Consider the following 14,465-nt stretch of genomic DNA (forward strand, 5'->3'; position numbering starts at 1 on the left):
TTCCCAACGATCCAGTTTCAAAAACAATAGTAACACAAGAGGAATAAAATACACAAGAATGAAGCTATATACAGGGAGTACCAGTACCAGATCAATGTGGAGCTATATACAGGAAGTACCAGTACCAGATCAATGTGGAGCTATATACAGGAAGTACCAGTACCAGATCAATGTGGAGCTATATACAGGAAGTACCAGTACCAGATCAATGTGGAGCTATATACAGGAAGTACCAGTACCAGATCAATGTGGAGCTATATACAGGAAGTACCAGTACCAGATCAATGTGGAGCTATATACAGGAAGTACCAGTACCAGATCAATGTGGAGTTATATACAGGAAGTACCAGTACCAGATCAATGTGGAGCTATATACAGGAAGTACCAGTACCAGATCAATGTGGAGCTATATACAGGAAGTACCAGTACCAGATCAATGTGGAGCTATATACAGGGAGTACCAGTACCAGATCAATGTGGAGCTATATACAGGAAGTACCAGTACCAGATCAATGTGGAGCTATATACAGGGAGTACCAGTACCAGATCAATGTGGAGCTATATACAGGGAGTACCAGTACCAGAACAATGTGGAGCAATATACAGGAAGTACCAGTACCAGATCAATGTGGAGCTATATACAGGAAGTACCAGTACCAGATCAATGTGGAGCTATATACAGGAAGTACCAGTACCAGATCAATGTGGAGCTATATACAGGGAGTACCAGTACCAGATCAATGTGGAGCTATATACAGGAAGTACCAGTACCAGATCAATGTGGAGCTATATACAGGGAGTGCCAGTACCAGATCAATGTGGAGCTATATACAGGGAGTACCAGTACCAGAACAATGTGGAGCAATATACAGGAAGTACCAGTACCAGATCAATGTGGAGCTATATACAGGAAGTACCAGTACCAGATCAATGTGGAGCTATATACAGGGAGTACCAGTACCAGATCAATGTGGAGCTATATACAGGGAGTACCAGTACCAGATCAATGTGGAGCTATATACAGGAAGTACCAGTACCAGATCAATGTGGAGCTATATACAGGGAGTACCAGTACCAGATCAATGTGGAGCTATATACAGGGAGTACCAGTACCAGATCAATGTGGAGCTATATACAGGAAGTACCAGTACCAGATCAATGTGGAGCTATATACAGGGAGTACCAGTACCAGATCAATGTGGAGCTATATACAGGGAGCACCAGTACCAGATCAATGTGGAGCTATATACAGGGAGTACCAGTACCAGATCAATGTGGAGCTATATACAGGGAGTACCAGTACCAGATCAATGTGGAGCTATATACAGGGAGTACCAGTACCAGATCAATGTGGAGCTATATACAGGGAGTACCAGTACCAGATCAATGTGGAGCTATATACAGGGAGTACCAGTACCAGATCAATGTGGAGCTATATACAGGAAGTACCAGTACCAGATCAATGTGGAGCTATATACAGGGAGTACCAGTACCAGATCAATGTGGAGCTATATACAGGAAGTACCAGTACCAGATCAATGTGGAGCTATATACAGGAAGTACCAGTACCAGATCAATGTGGAGCTATATACAGGAAGTACCAGTACCAGATCAATGTGGAGCTATATACAGGGAGTACCAGTACCAGATCAATGTGGAGCTATATTGTCACGTCCTGACCAGCAGAGGGAGCAATTGTATTAGTTTTCATCAGGAAATGGCAGAGGTTTTTGTGTTATGTGTAGATTGGTTGTTGGACTCTCAATTGGAGGCAGGTGGTTCTAGTTGCCTCTGATTGGGAGTCCTATAAACAGGTGTGTGTTTTCCTTTGGGGTTGTGGGTAGTTGTTTTTGCATTGTGTTTTGTGTGCGCCTGCAAAACTGTTCCTGTTGTGTTTATTGTTTTTTTTGTCCTGTGGATGCTTTACTCGTGTTTATTAAAAATATGACTATCCACATTCCAGCTGCGCCTTGGTCCATTCTTGACGACAGACCTTACATATATACAGGAAGTACCTGTACCAGATCAATGTGTGTCACGTCCTGACCAGTGAAGAGGTTATTTGTTCTTTTAGTTTGGTCAGGACGTGGCAGGGGGTATTTGTTTTATGTGGTTCAGGGTGTGTTTGTGTATGTGTTCATGTAGAGGGGGTATTTGGTTTATATGGTTTGGGCAATGTATTTAGGTAGAGGGGTATTTGATTTATTAGTCCAGGGTTTTGGTTATTGTTCTATGTTAGTTTTTCTATGTTCTGTCTAGGTGTTTGTATTTCTATGTTTTGGTAATGGGGATTGGGGCCTTCAATTGGAGGCAGCTGTCTATCGTTGCCTCTAATTGAAGGTCCTATATTTAGGAGTGTTTTTGTCATGGGATTTTGTGGGAGATTGTTGCTGTGTATAGCTTTGTGCCTTACCGGCCTGTTCTTTGTCGTCGTGTTTTTGTATACGTTTTGGTTTTTCCTTCTTTATCCTTTAATAAAAGAAGATGAGTATACATTTTCCCGCTGCGTCTTGGTCTAAACCCTACGACACCCGTGACAATGTGAAGCTATATACAGGAAGTACCAGATCACTGTGGAGCTATATACAGGGAGTACCAGTACCAGATCAATGTGGAGCTATATACAGGGAGTACCAGATCACTGTGGAGCTATATACAGGGAGTACCAGATCACTGTGGAGCTATATACAGGGAGTACCAGATCAATGTGGAGCTATATACAGGGAGTATCAGATCACTGTGGAGCTATATACAGGGAGTACCAGATCACTGTGGAGCTATATACAGGGAGTACCAGTACCAGATCAATGTGGAGCTATATACAGGGAGTACCAGATCAATGTGGAGCTATATACAGGGAGTACCAGATCACTGTGGAGCTATATACAGGGAGTACCAGATCAATGTGGAGCTATATACAGGGAGTACCAGATCACTGTGGAGCTATATACAGGGAGTACCAGTACCAGATCAATGTGGAGCTATATACAGGGAGTACCAGATCAATGTGGAGCTATATACAGGGAGTACCAGATCACTGTGGAGCTATATACAGGGAGTACCAGTACCAGATCAATGTGGAGCTATATACAGGGAGTACCAGTACCAGATCAATGTACAGAGAGATACACAAGGTATTTGAGGTAGATATGTACATGAAGGCAGGGTAAAGTGACTAGGCATCAGGATATATAATAATAAGGTATTTGTGGTAGATGTGTACATGAAGGCAGGGTAAAGTGACTAGGCATCAGGATAGATAATAAGGTATTTGTGGTAGATATGTACATGAAGGCAGGGTAAAGTGACTAGGCATCAGGATAGATAATAACATGGTATTTGTGGTAGATATGTACATGAAGGCAGGGTAAAGTGAATAGGCATCAGGATAGATAAGGTATTTGGGGTAGATGTGTACATGAAGGCAGGGTAAAATGACTAGGCATCAGGACACTCAAGGTCACATTGACCTTGGCAAACTAGACTGAAGGTCACATCAACCTTGGAGAACTATACTGACCATAGGCTTATCTTGACCACATGCAGTCATATTACAGACAACCCCAGCTCACAGTGACCCCAGTTTAGCTGGGAGAGCTTCCAGGAAACATCTTGCAGAGGTGGGGCTAACATCATCTGCCAAATATTTAACCTCAGTTGGTCAACTTTTTTTCTCAAAGAGTTGCAGATGTTGCTTTGAGGCAAATAACGTTTGTAATGTAGACAGTCTAGTGTACTGGTCCTAAAATCAGTCCATACAACTCAAGGCTGGATCACTGGTGTTACTTTATTAATAATTTTAAAACACCTCCTCACCTGATTACAAAAAACATCAGAAAATACACCAGAATAGTGTATTTCAAAGAGAAATTGTAGGCTACAAATAGGCCTATTTATTCCCTGTTAATGTCCATGATTGATGCAGGGGACATCCAGCACTTGCAGATCCTCCCCAAAACGTTGTGGTCCCAGTCAGTTGGTTGTATTTATTTGCCCTCAGCATTGCCTTGTACCCAGCGGTAGAAGTCAGGGGACTTGCCAGGACCCGCCCTGTACAATCAACAGCACCGCACGGAGTTGACAAGTGCGCCCTCCCCCATCAACGTCGTTTGACATATACCCATCGTTACAGGATTCGCCTCTGGCAGTTTTTAAACAGGCAAGCTCAAAGCCACATATTATACTGTATGTGCAGAAAACCTGCGGGGAGGGCAGCCTACAGAGATTGGTTCTTCTACAAGACAATCCCTGCTTTTTTCTTCTTCATTTGGAGACAATTGATGTGCATGCGTAAAACGACATTTGAAAGCTCGAAAGGAGAAGACTCGCGTTATTTCGCGGTGGACAATCTAAACTCGAATATAATTGGACATTTGACACAATAAAGACAACGCAGACACTTCGCCCGGGTGAAGAGTGGAACCTTGGCATCTGATACAGTGATTAAGGGACTTTTACGCACGCAGGCAGTGGCCACCTGTGGATGGTGACACTTTCAAGGACTTTTGCCCCAAAACCCCAATGATCGAAAGCATTGCAAGCGTTCCATGCAGTACACATAGTAGTTGATTATAGTTGTTTTATGTTTGTAATCATTTTAATTTGAAACAATATGCTGGTTAGTTTTTCACTCCTGGCAACGCTTCTCCTAAGCGAGTCGGGTTGTTTGGGCTCGTTTGTACCGTGCGAACCGTGTGACCAGAAGCTTATGTCGATGTGTCCGCCAGTGCCGGTGGGATGCCAGCTGGTGAAGGAGCCTGGCTGTGGTTGCTGCCTGACTTGCGCGCTCCCCGAGGGCCAGTCGTGCGGGGTGTACACGGGGACTTGCACGCACGGGCTCCGATGCCTGCCGAAGAGCGGGGAGGAGAAACCGCTGCACGCGCTCCTCCACGGGAGAGGAGTGTGCGCCAACGAGAAGATGTACAGGCCACTGCATCCAGGCAGGGGTAAATATGAGTCTTCATTTACTGATTTATAATTTTTTCCCATTTGGATTTCTTTAAAATGTTCAATATGTAGACACATATCTTTATTGGAACTAGATCTGCAGATTATCCCATTTGTTAGAGACACACGCACACACACACACACACACACACACACACACACACACATAAAAACACCACACCCTGCAGTGTATTCCAAATCCACCACATGTATTACCAAGATTGTTTGATTGATAGCACACAGCTGAGAGCTGAAAATCAGGGGTTTTCAAGGGCATCATCTTGGCATGAGTGACCTAGTGCCTGGTACATGAAACAAGGTGAAGAAGATTACAAACATTTTAGAGCGTCCTCAGCTCTCTAGAGGGCCATTTGAGGGACAGTCACTGTGTCTGACACATTAGCACTTAGTCAGCGGGTTTCTCAAGTGTCACGTTCTTTCACAGGGTTTCACCCAAGCTTTAGTTTTCATTTTCTCTCCTGAAATTTGTTGAAGAGAGAGGGATCAGCGTTTTTCCCTCCTCCCCCTCAACCCTCCCTCTCTCCATCATTGCCATGTCCAACCCCCCCCCTCCCTCATTCCCTCAGCTTCACCTGCAATAAGTAATCTCTACATCTTTCTCTGGCTAGATTTCTTCCTCCAATATCCTTTCTCTATCTCACACTTCCTCCTTCAAATTCCCTCTCCTTCTCTCCTTCTCCTGTGCCTCTTTCCATCTCTCCCTCCGTCATCATCTTTAAGCTGTGCAGTGATTCAGCAGAATGTTAGCCAAGCGTGCCTCTCTGACTGCCAGCCTGCTGCTGCATAAGATTTACCACCTCTTCTCATTTCCTGCAGGGTGTGAGAATTTAGAGAGGACAGAGGGCAAGGGGGAGGAGAGAGAGAAAGAGAGAGAGAGAGAGAGAGAGAGAGAGTGATAAAGAGGTAGAGAGATGAAGACAGAGTGAGACAGAGAGAGAGAGAGAGGGTGGAGAGAAAAAAAGATGGAGAGAAAAAAGAGAGAGAGAGAGCGAGAGAGAGAGAGACGAGAGACGAGAGATAGACAGATACAGAGAGAGATAGACAGAGAGAGAGAGATAGACAGATACAGAGAGAGAGACGAGAGATAGACAGATACAGAGAGAGAGAGAGAGAGAGAGAGAGATAGACAGATACAGAGAGAGAGAGAGAGAGAGAGAGAGAGAGAGAGAGTGGGAGGTAGAAAGAGAGAGGAAGGGGATAGGGAGTCTTTTCGTTACATCTAAATCTGTGGGATTTTGAGAGCATCAAATTCGCCCAGATCAGGAAATGCATCATAACCCACTGAATCCCTCAGTCAGCAGCATTGGCAAGATTAGAGTGGGCCAGATTAGGAAGTGAGGACTTGATTGGGTTTTATACGCCGGCTGGGCTTTGCTGCCTACGCGCCAGCCTTGGGAGAATAATAGTGTCAGCGGAACCGGTGGACTGAAGAGGGAATTCTCTTTTCTGAGAATAATCTAGGAAGGATGACAGGAGCGATGATGTCACAAGAGATATTCTCAACTCTGTGACATACCACTCAATCGCCTGTTTAGCGATGTATAGTTTAGTTTATTAGGATCCCCATTAGCTACTGCACATGCCGCAGCTACTCTTCATTGGGTCCAAATGAAACATACAAGTACATGGCAAAGTAGAGAACAGTAATAGACAAGAACAACAGAAGATATTACATTCAAATAAAATAAATAAAAAATAAATAAAAAAGTTATATAATATTTAACTCTTATAACGCTTATATAATATACAACTCGTATAACTCTTATATAATATATAACTCCTCTAACTCTTATATTATATAAGAGTTAGAGTTATATATTAAATAAGAGTTCGAGTTATATATTATATATAACTCTTATAACTCTTATATATTATGTAACTCTTACAACTCTCATATATTATATAACTCTTGAAACTGTTATTATTATATAACTCTTATAACTTATATAATATAGAACTCTTATATATTATATAACTCTTACAACACTCATATATTATATAACTATTATAACTATTTTATATTATATAACTCTTATAACGTATATAATATATAACTCTTATAACTCTTATATATTATATAATTCTTATAACTCTTATATAATATATAACTCTTATAACTCTTATATATAATATAACTCTTATAACTCTTATATAATATATAACTCTTATATAATAAATAGCTCTTATAACTATTACATAATATATAACTCTTATAACTCTGATATAAAATATATAACTCTTACAACTCTTATATAATATATAACTCTTATATATTATATAGCTCTTATGTAATATATAGCTGTTATAACTCATATAATATATAACTCTTATAACTCGTATATAATATATAACTCGTATAACTCTTATATATTATATATCTCCTATAACTTTTATATAATATATAACTCTTATATAATGTATAGCTCTTATAACTCGTATATAATATATACCTCTTATAACTCTTATATAATATATAACTCTTATAACTCTTATATATTATATAACTCTTATAACTCTTATATATTATATAACTCTTATAACTCTTATATATTATATAACTCTTATTTTATTTGTATTTTTTAATTATGAATTTTATGTAATATCTTCTATTATAGGAAAGACACCAAGCGACAACACAAATACTATTTACACACTATTCATATATACATATTGTTAAATACAGTACAGTTAAATCTTATATATTATATAGCTCTTATATAATATAGAACCCTTATAAATCTTATATAATATATAACTCTTATATAATATGTAACTCTTATAACCCTTATATATTATATAAGTCTTATAACTCTTATATAATATATAACTCTTATGTAATATATAACTCTTATAACTCTTATATAATATATAACTCTTATAACTCTTACGTAATATATAACTCTTATAACTCTTATATATTATGTAACTCTTATAACTCTTATATAATATGTAACTCTTATAACTCGTGTATAATATATAACTCTTATATAATATATAACTCTTATAACTCTTACGTAATATATAACTCTTATAACTCTTACATATTATGTAACTCTTATAACTCTTATATAATATGTAACTCTTATAACTCGTGTATAATATATAACTCTTATATAATATATAACTCTTATAACTCTTACGTAATATATAGCTCTTATAACTCTTATATATTATGTAACTCTTATAACTCTTATATAATATGTAACTCTTATAACTCGTGTATAATATATAACTCTTATAACTCGTGTATAATATATAACTCTTATATAATATGTAACTCTTATAACTCTTATATATTATATAAGTCTTATAACTCTTATATAATATATAACTCTTATAACTCTTATATAATATGTAACTCTTATAACTCTTATATATTATATAAGTCTTATAACTCTTATATAATATATAACTCTTATAACTCTTATATAATATGTAACTCTTATAACTCTTATATAATATGTAACTCTTATAACTCTTATATATTATATAAGTCTTATAACTCTTATATAATATATAACTCTTATAACTCTTATATAATATGTAACTCTTATAACTCTTATATAATATGTAACTCTTATAACTCTTATATATTATATAAGTCTTATAACTCTTATATAATATATAACTCTTATAACTCTTATATAATATGTAACTCTTATAACTCTTATATAATATGTAACTCTTACAACTCTTATACATTTTATAATTCTTATAACTCTTATATAATATATAACTCTTATAACTCGTATATAATATATAACTCTTATATAATATATAACTTTTATAACTCATAACTCTTCTATAATATGTAACTGTTAACTCTTATGTATTATATATCTCTTATAACTTTGTTGTAATGAAGCATTCCTTATGCTTATAGATCTGTCCCTGCTGCATATGGTCTATCTTCAGCCAGTGTTAATATCTTTATGACAGATGAAGTGGGTTGCTGAAATATGCATGTAGAGATGTGGACATTTGGATTTGGCAAGACCCAGGGATTCTTGCCAGTTTTATAGGATCTGTTCGCATTTGTCATTCACAGCCAAGGGGTAGAGAGAGAGAGGAGAAAGGAAGATAGGGGAGGAGAATGAGAGAGAGAGAGGGAGACAGAGACAGAGAGAGAGAGAGAGAGTGAGAGAGAGTGAGAGGTGTAGAATGCTGTATGTTCATTGGATGACCCAGTTTAAAAGTAACTTCCATTCTTCCATTGCATGTGCCACGCATTGACTTGAGAGGACTGTTGCATTGATAGACATGATAGACCACACCACTCTCTTGGCCCTAATCCAGCTATGTCACAGTTTGCATTTTGCTCCCTCTTAGCTCCAGCTACAAGCCAGGGACTCTTCAAAAGGAAATCTCCACCTCGCATGCAACAACTCCAGTGTACAACTACAGTACAAATCTTGTGTACATACAGTATTAACTGATTCATGGCATCCATCACTCCAAATATTATATGGAGTCAATTCAATGCCATAAATGAGTAAATATGTACACAAGATTTGTAGTTGTCCAGTTTAAAAAGAGAGAGTGTTGCAGGAGAGAGCGAGATAGAGGGTGGGAGCAGTGGTGTAAAATACTTAAGTACTACTTAAGTAGTTTTTTGGGGTATTTGTACTTTACTTTACTTTACTACTTTACTACTTTACTATAGTCCAATTCACACACTTATCAACAGAACATCCCATGTCATCCCTACTGCCTCTGATCTGGTGGACTCACTAAACACAAATGCTTTGATTGTAAATTATGTCTTAGTGTTGGAGTGTGACCCTGGCTTTCCGTAAATAAAATAAATAAAAAAGGAATTTGAAATTATTTATACTTTTATTTTTGATACTTAAGTATATTTTTAACCAAATACTTTTAGATTTTTACTCAAGGAGAATTTTACTGGGTGACTTTTACTTGAGTCATTTTCTATTAAGGTATCTTTACTTTTACTCAAGTATGACAGTTGGGTACTTTTTCCACCACTTCAATTCACGCACTTCACAAGAGAACATCCCTGGTCATCCCTACTGCCTCTGATCTGACGGACTCACTAAACACAAATGCTTCGTTTTCAAATGATGTCTGAGTGTTGGAGTGTTCCCCTGGCTATCCATACATAAAGAAATAAACATGTAAACGGTGCCGTCTGCTTTGCTTAATATATGGAATTTGAAATGATTTACAGTTTTACTTTTGATACTTAAGTATATTTAAAACCAAATACTTTTAGACTTTTACTCAAGTAGTATTTTACTGGGTCCCTTTTACTTGAGTCATTTTCTGTTAAGGTATCTTTACTTTTACTCAAGTATGACAGTTGGGTACTTGTTCAACCAATGGGTGGGGGAAAGAGAGAAGAGGATCAGATTAAGAGAATGGAGAAATGCTTGTAAATGGACCGTGGCGAATAACTCCCTTAACCACTGACTGACCATGTGAGAAGTAGGCACACATTGTATGATTCAGCTGGAGATTTCTTGATTGGGAAAACCTCAAGGTCTCCCTCTAGTGTTAGGAGAGGCTCTGTCTAAACCTGCTGCCTCTTTTCAACTCTTTTCCTTCATCTGCACCGATGTGGAAGACCTTGACAGTATTCCACTCTTCCTACCTCCTCCTCCTCCTCCCCTTCCTCCTCCTCTTCCTCTTCATATTCCTCCTCCTCCTACTCTTCCTCCTCCTCTTCCTCCTCCCCTTCACTTCCTCCTCCTCCTCCTCTTCCTCCTCCTCTTCCTCCTCCCCTTCACTTCCTCCTCCTCTTCCTACCCCTGCTCCTCTTCCTCACCACCACCACAACCATCATCATCTTTTCTGACTCTCTGTCTCTCCAGACGGTTATTCTCCAGAGGAAGCTATGTTAGCAGAGGTTCCAGAGTCCCTGCCGCCCCAGGCCAAGGTGCCTCTGTACGGGGGCAGAGACCACATCAGCAGCCGCAAGGCTCAGGCCATGAGACAGGCTAAAGACCGCAAGAGACAGCAGGCCAAGCTCCACTCTGTCAGCAGCCTTGACTACTCAACCCTCGCCCTGGACAAACTGCAGCCTGAGTTTGTAAGTTGAACATATATACAGTGTATACACAGACAAACACGCAGACGCACACACACGCACACACACACACACGCCATATTTGCCCTAAACTATGACCCTGTATGTGTGTAGGGATCCTGCAGGAGAAAGCTGGACGGGATCATTCAGAGGATGAAAAACACATCTAGAGTCCTAGCTCTGTCCCTATACCTTCCCAACTGTGACAAGAAGGGATTCTTCAAGCACAAGCAGGTACCCATGGACTATTCTATCCTATACTATTGTATCCTATTCTATTCTATCATATTCTATTCATTTGATCCTATTGTATTCTATCATATTCTATCCTATTCTATTCTATTGTATCCGATTCTATCCTGTTCTATTTTATTCTATCCTATTGTAACGGCTGTTGCAGGGAGTAGACCAAGGCGCAGCGTGTTGAGTGCTCATCATGTATTTATTGTACTGAGAACACATAAACAAAGAAACAAAAACCGACAGCCAAACAGTTCTGTCAGGTAAGCAACACTAAACAGAAATTAACCACCCACAAAACCCAAAGGAAAACAGGCTGCCTAAGTATGGCTCCCAATCAGAGATAACGATATACAGCTGTCCCTGATTGAGAACCATACCCGGCCAAAACAAAGAAATACAAAACATAGAAAAAAGGACATAGAATGCCCACCCTAGTCAATCCCTGGTCTAACCAAAATAGAGAACAAAACCCTCTCTATGGCCAGGGCGTGACACCTATTCTATTTTATTCTATCCTATTGTATTCTATTTCATTCTATCCTATTCTATTTCATTTCATTGTATTCCTATCATATTCTATCCTATTCTATTCTATTTCATTTCATTGTATTCCTATCATATTCTATCCTATTCTATTTCATTTCATTGTATTCCTATCATATTCTATTCTATTCTATTTCATTTCATTGTATTCCTATCATATTCTATCCTATTCTATTTCATTTCATTGTATTCCTATCATATTCTATTCTATTCTATTTCATTTCATTGTATTCCTATCATATTCTATTCTATTCTATTTCATTTCATTGTATTCCTATCATATTCTATCCTATTCTATTTCATTTCATTGTATTCCTATCATATTCTATCCTATTCTATTTCATTTCATTGTATTCCTATCATATTCTATCCTATTCTATTCTATTTCATTCTATCCTATTCTATTTCATTTAATTGTATTCCATCTTATTCCCTGCTATTTCCTCTCCTCCTGCAGTGTAAACCATCACGTGGGCGGAAGCGGGGGATCTGTTGGTGTGTGGACCGTTTTGGCGTGCAGCTCCCTGGCACTGACTACAGTGGAGTGGACATCCAGTGCAAAGACCCGGAGAGCAACAGCAACAAAAACGAATGAGCGATGGCCAATTTGGTCACCTGACACCTACTCCTGCAAATCACATGTACATGCAAAATATGCAAAAGCCAATCAAATCAGGAAAGCAGGGCACAGATACAGTACATACACATGGTTTTAAACTATACATCCACCTATACTGAGATGACCTATAACCTCCCTTTAAAGCACATATAACAATGTTCTCTGATTTAAATTATATTAGATTCTGTTTAAACAAAATTTCTAAGGCTAAAGAGTAAAGAGTAAAGCTCATCTTTTTCACCTATGTTGTTATCGTGATGTTGACAGGAACTCTTTACTGGGGAGCACAGTAATCTGGGGTCGTATTTAAACGTAACTCTGTTCTCTTGGTCCAAATGTTTGTCCCTTCAGAGCACTTCCCTACAAGAGAACCTCAGTGACTGAAAGTACTTTACTGTCTGAGTTTGGGTCTATGTCCTTATATGTCCTTCTGAGTGCGATGAGATGAGAAGAGCTTTTTTCCGTCCTGCCTTTCGTCCACTTTGTCTCACAAATTGTTCAGAGTTGAGGGTCTTAAGAACTAGTAACTGCTCGTATACAGTAGGTTGTTACAGAGTAGTTACAGTAGCTATCTTAATCAACCCATCAACTGCTACTTCTGTTGGGTTGTGTCTCAATATAGTTTCATAGGGGTGACTGTATGAAATGACTGTGTGTGTGTATGTGCCTCCTATACTTTCTCCTTTAGTAGTCTGTTTTGTGCCTTACCTTCCGTGAAGTATATAAAAAAGATCACCTCAAAAACACATCATGACAGTCATATGCTTGTTTTGTCTTTTATAAACGACAGCCAAGAAAGTACAGGTGCTTTGAAAAGTCCAACACAGGCACAAATCGCATGCAAATGTTGCACGCCGTTTCTATTGACTTCTCGTAGCCTCCTGTCTGACCACAACACAGTCTTCTGCCTAGGACTCTCCTGTATGACCCCTGGAAAGGTGTGGCTCTTTGGGTTTCTATGGAAATCTCAGTGCCTTCTCTCTCTCTCATGACTTTGAATCCAGATTTACATCCAGATTATCAGGCCTTGTCGTTGAACGAGGACATTTTAGCAGTATGTGGATGTGGAGATTGGTTACTAGAGAACCATGAGTTAACGAGTGTGAAGATATACGTCTCCAGGATATAAGGCCATGACGATACTGTTTGATCCTACATCCCGTTTGTGAACATGATGTTAAATCAGACGTCAACTGATTTTATTGACGCTCAAAACATTTGCCAGATATTTTGTTGACATTCCTTGAAATAGCTTTGACAGGGGCTGTGTGTACAGCCTATGCCTGCCACTAGAATGCATAGGAGACTTGGAAAGTTTTCTCAACTCAGTCTTAAGCTGGCTTGTATGAAAGACCATGAAATCTCCAACATTCCATATTCGTGATAAAAAAAGCATGTAGGACACAAATAGGTAACAGTTTACTCAAAGCCAAACGGTATAACGCTTCTTTGCTGCAATTCTTTAACAGGCTGAAAATAGCTGTTTAGTCAGGGTCCATCAGAGACGATGGTAAGACGTTATAAGAAGGTCATACATGCTTATGATAATTCTTACAATGAAATACACCTGTTGGCTTTAAGTGAAGTGTTACTAACAAATCTATGTGAATATCACAAATATGTCATATTTATTCACTGTGTAATTGATGTACTTTAACCTTGTCTTTTTTGTAACGACAAAGCATTTATTTAAATAAAGTTATGTATTGATGTATGGGAAGGTTTGTTATGTCTTTTGTTTGCTCTATGCTGTGGAAGTAGGGTTGCAAAATTCCGGTAACTTTCCAGAAATCCCGGTTGGAAGATTCCCAGATTCAGGAGGGAATAAGCAGGATATCCAGAATCCTCCAATGAGGATTTCTGGCAAACCTGCCAATTTTGGGGAAAGTTACCGGAATTTTGCAACACTATTTGTAAGCCTTAATGCAAGTTCCCTATACACCTGCTGCTGGCTTCAAATGATTGTCTACCAGAAGATCCAGTTACCATAGCTACCATACCACATAAAGAAACGTAGAAGAATTTCCATACATACAAAGCAGTGTC

The 14,465-nt window shown here is 38.6% G+C and overlaps 1 protein-coding gene across 1 annotated transcript; it reads left to right on the forward strand.

Moving 5' to 3' along the window:
* The first annotated feature begins 4,049 nt into the window (after window positions 1-4,049).
* LOC115179206 (insulin-like growth factor-binding protein 5) lies at window positions 4,050-14,139 on the forward strand. The gene is made up of 4 exons (XM_029740599.1): window positions 4,050-4,946; window positions 10,800-11,017; window positions 11,129-11,248; window positions 12,258-14,139. Exons 1-4 carry the CDS (start codon window positions 4,613-4,615, stop codon window positions 12,393-12,395), a joined length of 810 nt encoding a protein of 269 aa, XP_029596459.1. The 5' UTR covers window positions 4,050-4,612; the 3' UTR covers window positions 12,396-14,139.
* Window positions 14,140-14,465: the final 326 nt, after the last annotated feature.

Source organism: Salmo trutta, chromosome 39, assembly GCF_901001165.1.
Source record: "Salmo trutta chromosome 39, fSalTru1.1, whole genome shotgun sequence".
Taxonomy (NCBI): Eukaryota; Metazoa; Chordata; class Actinopteri; order Salmoniformes; family Salmonidae; genus Salmo; species Salmo trutta.

Excerpts from the sequence above, each read along its gene's own strand:
- LOC115179206 (XM_029740599.1), top strand. The coding sequence starts at position 4,613 with ATGCTGGTTAGTTTTTCACTCCTGGCAACGCTTCTCCTAAGCGAGTCG. Across the intron at positions 4,947-10,799 it reads GCCACTGCATCCAGGCAGGG|ACGGTTATTCTCCAGAGGAA; the intron begins GTAAATATGAGT and ends CTGTCTCTCCAG. Across the intron at positions 11,249-12,257 it reads GATTCTTCAAGCACAAGCAG|TGTAAACCATCACGTGGGCG; the intron begins GTACCCATGGAC and ends CTCCTCCTGCAG.